The following is an 8,847-nucleotide window of genomic DNA, read 5'->3' as shown; positions in this document are numbered from 1 at the left end:
ATATAATGGGGAAAACAATACCCGATCTAAACATCTTAAGCTTCATGTAAAACTCTTTAGGACCAGGAATGATTTACACATTATCAAGTTATAGGACACTGAGTTTCAGTGGATCCCCTAAACATGACAAGCTCTTGCCAATGCATTTGATTACATTCCACAACTTAAGGGTAAGGTGCTGTTGCTGAAGACACCACTTACTTATGTCATAAAACATAGATAAACAAGCTGGTGTCCTAATAGAAGCTTCTCTCCTGCTGATTAATATTAATGCTTCTGCGAGGTGCTAGAGGAGAAAAATAATATCATAAGCTACAAGCCCAAGAACTACAATAGTGTCTTGCCTGGAAAAAATACTGGTACAGTAGTGCCATAAATGTAATGGCAGCAACCAATCACTTTTTAATATTAGATGGAATCCATACCTAACACTACAAAAATGGACAAGAAGTCAAGACTAGATAGGTCATGGGCACTAGGGAAAACTTACTGCTATTATTCCGCTAAATGAGGACAATAATGAAATTATTCATAATGGCATATTGTTTGTGTTTTATAATGTGATTGTACATGTGTTAGTTTGGATAGCTCTTTCAGTTTTACTTGCGATCTCCTTAGTAAACAGAATACACTTCAGGGTTTATTCTCAGTAGCCACAAAGAGTAAACAAAATGCAATGGCAACAGCAACACTACCAAACAACAGAAATACAGTTACTCAAAATAAATAAACTCAGTAATAATACATCACCATATTACAGACCTTAAGACAGAAAATGCCAGCTCTAATGTGAAGGTGCTCCCACACACACATACCATATCCCACTATTGTCTGCAAGTCAGACCTGGATGATACTTGAAGGACCATGTCGAAGAGTTCAAGAAAGAACATGGGGTTATCAAGAATTCAGTTATATGAAGAATAGTTAAACTCGGAGAGGAAAGAATTAGATGTAATATTAAATAAAAGTGTGTTGATATAGCAAGTTGAGAAGCTTTTCCTGCAGGAATTTTCAGCCAACCTATGCGTTATAGAGTAAAGAGCTGTTGAAATAGTTATTCACAGAATTGTTGACACTGGCAAAAACTATTACAGCATAACGATGCAGTCACATAGATTTAGATTGTTAAATGACTTTAAAAGCAACTCCTAGATGTATACTTGAATGATTACAATTCAACACATCATAGAGATGCTTGCCCATTGGTGATATTTGGAGCACTGTTCTCAATGTTACTGAACCAAGTTGGGTGACATAACACAGGAGAATGAATAAACAATAGAGTATATGTTTATTATAATAAGTTATATAATTTGGAGGAGAATGGGTGAATAGAGACAACCATTGTGAGCAAATTAATTCATTTTTATAAAATATTTTTATCTTTATTATTTTGAGATATTACAATCACATAAGTTGTGTGTGAATATATAAAAGTAGAACCTATATTGTCTATCAGAACAAGCGGGAAAATGGGACAAGACAGAGTCACAAAAGGGTATGGAGGTTGGGGAATGAATGTTCTCAATGTAACATATATCTGTATGAAAATTTAATTGAATAATTAACAGAACAAAAACATCTAAAGAAGAATTCTATCATTTGTTTTACATCTAATTTAATCAATTTTTAATTACAAGAAATGTTACTTTCAAAATTATAGGAAATGTTAAAATGAAACACAAATATCATGCTTATGCCTCAAATGCTATGAATGTGCTTGGAAAAATTAATCTTCATAACAAAATTATTGAATGCATGCAAGAATGAGGAACGTGACTGTGATCCCATGAATATTTGTAATGGTTTAGGCCTCTTTTCATGCTTGTTGACATATAGTTAAATGCTTAACTAGTCCAGTTTCATTATTGACTTGTGTGACTTAAGAGAGGAGAAACTTCTTTGCTGTCACTCCTCCAGCTCCCTTCTTGTCTACTTTTTTTTTTCTTTCTCCTTTCCTCCATTCTTATGCCTTCATCTCTCCACTAATTTCTCTTTACTTTCTATTTTTGAATTTAATTTTTTTTTCACATAGCTACCAAACAGAAAAAAGAAAAAAGAAAAAAAAGAAAGAAAACAGAAGGAGCTAGAAGAATAGAGTAAAAGAAGGAAAACATTATTTTAAAAAAAAACCCAGCCTTTGTTCTCTATTCCTACAATGGTCAGCTCAGTCATGAGACACACTGAAAATATATTATTTTGCAGTTATTCTCCTGAGAGCCCCTTTGACATCCTTGTTTCTCAGGCTGTAAATGATGGGGTTCATCATGGGTGTCACTGCTGAGTAGAACACCGAAATCACTTTATCCTTTTCACTCATTATCTTGGAGTTTGGCCTCATGTAGGCAAATATTCCTGAGCCATAGAAGAGAACAACCACAATGAGGTGGGAGCCACAAGTGGAGAAGACCTTGAGCCTTCCCTCTCCAGACTGCATCTGGACCACAGTGGAGATGATGTTCCCGTAGGAGATGAGGATGAGGGAGACAGGAGCTAAGAGGATTACCACACCCATGGCAAAGATGGCCATTTCTGTGCTGTAAGTGTCTGCTGAAGCTAGCTTCAGGAGGGCAGGAGGCTCACAGAAAAAGTGGTTAATGACATTGTTTCCTCTGTAAGGGAGGCGCAATGTGAATGTGGTATCCACCAGGGACACAAACGCACCGCTGGCCCAGGACCCCGCAGCCAGCTGGACACAAACCCAGTGTGTCATGATGGTGGAGTAGTGCAGAGGCTTGCAGACAGCCACATAGCGGTCATAGGACATCACTGCCAGCAGAGCACACTCTGTGCATCCCACCAGGAGCAACACCACTAACTGTATGGAGCATCCAGCAAAGGAAATGGTCTTCCTCTTCACCAGGAAGTGGATGAGCACCTGAGGGACTGTGGTTGTAGAAAAGCAGAGGTCAGCAAAGGACAGGTTCCTAAGGAAAAAGTACATGGGAGTGTGGAGTCTGGGGTCTGTGTGGATGAGCACAATGATCAGCAGGTTTCCCAGCACAGTGAGCAGGTAGATGACGAGAAAGAGGAAGAAGAGCAGGACTTGGGTGTGTGGGTCCTGTGAGAGTCCCAGGAAGATGAATTCTGTCACAGAGGTTCTGTTGTCCTCCCCCATGAATGGTTGTTTGTCTCTGTAGGGAAAGCATCAAGGAAAGAAATATACATACAAGTTGTTTTAGAATATCTGAGAAGCTTATATATTTATCAATCAGAAAAACAAATTATTGATTTCTTTATGTTCAAAACTTTTATATTCCAAAAGGCTTGGTTTTGCTCACTAGTTCTCATGATTGAAATCCAAATTTCACTTTCCCATTATGTGCATATTTTAGCAGGCCCAGCCAAAGAGATTCATTATGAATGTGCTACCTGGCCAAATCTCATCTGGCTCACCAAAGTCTGTTTAGAGAAGGTTGTGGTGCTGCTCATGGTGCACCCACCCTCCTTCCTTTCTGTAGGTTTGGGAAGCAAGCAAGCTAATATGACTTTAAATAGTCCTAGTTTATGCTATAAACTTTATAACATTTAATACACCTATTTATTAATTTTATCTACAAGATAATTCTGAAGAAATATTTTGCCAAGATTTAAAAGTAAGGTAGATTGGAATAGTACTCTGTGATCGTGATCATTGTCCAAATTTATTAGCTAAAATGTTTCCTCCTAGGCTCCAGCACTCAGTAGTTTAATGCCAATCTTCAGCAGTCTGTCTTTTCTTCTCACAGGGTCCTTATGTACTAATGTCAATAATTGCCATCTGTTGGTATTGCCTATTGTCCATCATCATTAACAGTATTTATATCTACTTTTATCCATCTTAAGTTCATATGAGATAGTTTTTATTTTTATTTTTTAAAATATATTTTATTAATTTATTCATATTACATCTCAATTGTTATCCCATCCCTCGTATCCTCCCATTCCTCCCTCCCTCCCATTTTCCTCTTACTCTCCTCCCCTATGACTGTGACTGAGGGAGACCTCCTCCAGTTTTTTTTAGAATGTAGAAGATGTGAATGGGCTTCCAGGAAGAAAAAGGCATCTATAATCTTGTCCAGCCATGTCAACTTGCCAGGTCAGATGTGTGATAGTAGGGTGATGCTTATGAAGGTCATCAGCTACTCTCTGGGTTTCAGGTCAATCCACAGGAGGAAATACATGTCTGGTATTGTAAACCTAGCTAAAAATAAGTCCATGCATAAGGAAATCATTGGCCATTAGGGAAATTTCCAACTATGGTTTAGTTAAATTTAAATGGTGTCCAGATGTTCTTTAAATCTTTATGCTTATACTTATAGACAAATGCTACTCATAGCCTTAGTTCGAGAAGTTTCTCTTTGCTGTGAACTGTGGTGAATATAGCCTCAAGCCAATTAAAGTGTTGAGAATTAGTGACTATTGAATGCTCAGTCCCAAGCACTGCATATGCACTACTTCTTGTAAGGAACAGGGAACATCATTAGAGAGAGAAGGGTCCAGAAAAAAGGAAAGGAAAAAGGAGAGAAGGGGATGGAGAAGGAGGAAAAGGAAAAGAAGGAGAAGAAGCAGAAGGAGACATAGAAAGGATATATAAGAGCTGGAATTGGAAAATGGCTACTAAATGCCATAGTAAAACAATGAAACAGCTTTTGCAAACATTATCTCAACATCTTCAGTTTCTGAGTAAGACCTGCATCAAACTGTGTTTAATATGGACTTGGGGCCATGTTAAAAGTTTCTACTTTGCCTTGCTGAGCTGTTAGCAGCCGAAGAATTCTTGAAGAAAGACATTCACTTCTTAAGTTGTATAGCCACTAGTAAGCTCACTGCCACCTAATGGGTTGTTCCAAATATGTGGCCTCGGGTTGTCTGTATCTTGCTGTGTAACCAAGACTGCACCTCAATATGTGATTCTCCTACCTCAGCCTTCTGTGTACAGGAATTGACAACATGTGCCATCTGGCCTGGATTAGGTTATACTATGTGTCTTAAATATACACAATAAAAATTATCCTGCCAAGCAGTCGTGGTGCACACCTTTAATCCTAGAACTTGGGAGACAGAGGCAGGCAGATGTTTGAGTTTGAGGCCAGCCTGGTCTACAGAGTAAGTTCTAGGACAACCAAAGCCACACAAAGAAGCCTTGTCTTAAAAAAAATCATCCTAACATTTTTAGATGTTAAAAATACTTGCAAATGCACTCAAGAGAAGTTAGTATTATTTCTAAATGATGATTTTTAAAATCAGTAATGAATACACAAAACTCAGCAGAGAATATATAAAAACTTAAACCCCTGTTTGCAAAAATAGGTAAAGCTACACATAAAGTGTGAATCAAAATATGTTTAATAAAACAACAAAAATTAGATATGACATTTTGCCTTGTGAGTGAAATTTTAAATGATGTAATTTCTAACCAAGAAGACACAGAAAGATAACTGTTATGAAATATTAAGTGCAAAGCAATTGTTTCTACTTTGCATATACTATGTTACTTAAATTTTTACATGATATATAAATGGATATATCTGTTTGCATTTATAATATGCACTTATTTTGTAGTCATTTCTCCTATAGTGAGTATTCGAAGATCATGAACAACTATTAAATGCAAGAAAGCAGCGTAAGTCATTAACTAGCATTAAGTCTCCTCTGCTTAACTGATGTCTTTAAATCCTGGATGGTCTAGGTTTTCTGCTCATCCAGAGGATATGAGTTAAATTCCCAGAACCCACATTGTCATTTTACAACTGCCTATAACACTAGATCCAAGGTATCTGGAATTCTCTGTTTTCCATGGGCTTTTTCACACATGTAGCAAACACACAGACACACACACACACACACACACACACACACACACACACACACACACACTGATAAATGAACAAATAAATAAACAAATCTTTCAATCTTGGTTTATCTAGTCAATGTATAGGCAACAATAAATTAATTAGTTTGCTTTGCTTAGTTTTGCTCAGGCGTAAAGTGGTAACTGAAATTATACTTATCTAATAGTGTTGCTATTAATATTCATAAAATGTAAGCATTTAAAGAATTTAAGACAATAATAACTTATTTACCATATTATATAATGTTTCATTAGAATAGTGGGATTATACTTAAGCATGGTCATATGTGTTTACCATCCCAGCACTTGGAAAATGGAGGCTTTTGGATCTCTGTAAGTCCAAGGCCAGCTTGGTATAAATAGTAATAAGTTTCAAGCCAAGGCTACATAGTGATGCCCTGTCGCAAAACAATGACATAATAATAATACAAACAGGTCTAGGGTCTAGATACCATTGCCATTGCAACATGAGAAAACAGTTGCCAGAGTGCAGTGAGCCTGCCTCACTGTGTTTGACCCAAGAAAAGGATTATTTCCATCAGTTGTTTTCCCTCTTTGTCTCCTTTTGTTTTTATCCATCCCATGAGAGTGGAAGTATGTTAACAATACCATTTTAAGTCATGGTTAAAATCAATAAGGGAGAACTGAAGCCATCAATGTACATGTAATGAGCAGCCAAGGAGACTGTCCAACTTAACCAGTGTCTTCTCTGTTTTTTGAAATTCTGTTTTATTCTGAAATGGCTAAAGCCTACAAATAAGAAAGATCCAAAAACCAATCTATAAAATCCTATTATAATGATCCCCATAGTTATAAATTTGGATTAGTTGCTCATTTAATTTACTAATTTGACTACGAAAAAAATTACTGCTTAAACACTGCTTTGTTACTGCAATCCAAACAAGAAATTAGCATTGCCATAAAGATCTGAAATCAGAAGCTTTCTTCCAAAGCTAAAACTGAAAGATTAAATAACCGTATTATGGACACTTAAAATTATTATCATGCTACAGCAAAACAGTTTGTGTGCATGGCTGCTCAATCCACAGGACACAGCCAGTTAATAGTGGTGACCCTTGGGAAGTGGGATTCTAGAGAACCAGGGAAATTGGCATGCTTTTTTATACTTCTGTGATTTACTTGATTTAATTTCCAATTTAATTTATAATAATGATAACAAAATATTCAAAATTTGTGATTGTATTAAATAAAATATGAATGAATTAGATCCAGACACTGTAAACTCAGAATTAATATGGTGATAGAGTTCTGCAAAAGCAGAGATACCATGGGTCTGGTTAGCTATAAGATCATAAGAGGCTGATTAAGAGTTAGGTCAGTCTTAAAAATAGCATTTTCCATAAGCTAGAAAACATATTATTAGCTGTTTCACAGTAGGGTGATTGGTTAGGTAGCAAAGAAATGTGTCAGTATAAATCTTTTTTGTTGTTGTTGTTTGGTTTTGGGGATAAGTTTCTCTGTGTAACTCTGGCTGTCCTGGACTTGCTTTGTAGGTTAGGCTGACCTCAAACTCATGGAGATCCACCTGCCTCTGCCTCTCAAGTGCTGGGATTAAAGGTGTGCACCACTACACTCAGCTCAGACAGAGAAATTTATACAGAGAAAACATTTCAGAGGCATTTAGAGCTTGCATCCACTCACTGCTCATAGGCACATGCATATAAACAACCCTAAGCATTTAAAAGTAAGTTTTTTTCATTTCTTGTCTTCAGATAGTATCCACAATGAAAAATATTACATTCTCTTTACCTTTTATATGAGCCTCTGTTTAAAAAAGAAAACACTCTCCAATTCTCTAATTCTTTAGGCTTTGCAGAAACATTCTGGCCCTGTCTTATTTTTCTTATATAGACAGATCATATGTCAGTGCTCTCTAAAGTTTTCTGCTCAACCAATGAGTTAGATTTGACCATTATTTTTGTACTATCTATAAAGAGACAATGCACATATTTCTTAATATAGTTTTAAGAGTATATCTAATTGCGTGCACATGATCCTTTGCTGCACTGATATTTTAGGATTCTGAAACATATACCATTTATTTATACAATTTATATTTCAAGTTTAATAACGGCAATTCTCACAGTTAAATAAAAATGAGTTGAGTGAAAACATAAAACATCTCATGCTGGTATATCACATTAACTCACCAATTCCAGAGAAGAATGTTTGAGAAGAGGAGCCACAGGGCACCCTGAGACATCCAGATGTTATTCAGAGGACAGAAGAGTTTTGACTTTCAGACATCAGGATTAGATACCAGATGCCAGTTACCCAGAGTTTATAGATTGTCAGCCATACCTACAGGAAGAACGGGATTCAGTTTTCTCAAGGGTAGGGTGAGGGCTGCAGCCTGTGAGCCAACTTCAGCAGGCATACAGCTTTCTCTAGGACCAGAGGCTCAGATACACATCCCTGTTTCTTTCAATGACCAAACTCAAATAATGAAAGGGAGTGCACTGAGTCAAGGAAGCAGAGGATAACATCAAAGCTTAGCTTGTAGAGCCATAAAGAGCCAGTGCCTATCCACAAACTTTATGGTCACTCTGGTACCTTTAATCAAGACTTAACCATGCCCAGAGAAACTCCAGAACAGCGTTCGCGAAGATCACCTCTAGTCTTCAGAGACCCATGGAAACAGGAGTGCAGTGCAAAGGAAAAGCTTCCTACTGTGTGAAGAGAATCACCATTCAGGCTGGGTAGAAGGTCAAATCACCTCTCAGCATCTTCCTCACTGCCATCTTGAGCACTGCAAGGTGCAGTAGGTGGAGACAGAGGGCAGTGAGGCCAGTAATAGAGAGAGTGAAAAAAGGAAAGTGTGGTTCCTGTAGCCCAGGAATCCTTTTCCTAATAAACAATCTCCTTGAGCATTTCTCAAATATGTGTCATCTGGGCAATGAGTCCCACTCTGTCCCGATACAAGGAGTGCTAATGTATTACAGAATCCAATACCAAATCTACCAAAAAAACAAAACAAAACAAAAAAACCCAC

The 8,847-nt window shown here is 37.1% G+C and overlaps 1 protein-coding gene across 1 annotated transcript; it reads right to left on the bottom strand.

Annotated features, from left to right (window-relative positions):
* Positions 1–2,195: 2,195 nt before the first annotated feature.
* LOC311592855 (olfactory receptor 2D3-like) lies at positions 2,196–3,119 on the bottom strand (the record flags this gene model as incomplete). Its single annotated transcript, XM_084773703.1, has 1 exon — positions 2,196–3,119. The coding sequence occupies one exon, from the start codon at positions 3,117–3,119 to the stop codon at positions 2,196–2,198; it is 924 nt and encodes a 307-aa protein (XP_084629829.1).
* Between the last annotated feature and the right edge of the window lie 5,728 nt (positions 3,120–8,847).

The sequence above is a fragment of the Acomys minous genome (genome assembly GCF_964271855.1).
Source record: "Acomys minous genome assembly, chromosome: 2".
In the NCBI taxonomy this organism is placed as follows: Eukaryota; Metazoa; Chordata; class Mammalia; order Rodentia; family Muridae; genus Acomys; species Acomys minous.
The sequence above is the reverse complement of the archived record's forward strand: the minus strand, read 5'-3'. Positions and strand labels throughout refer to the sequence as shown.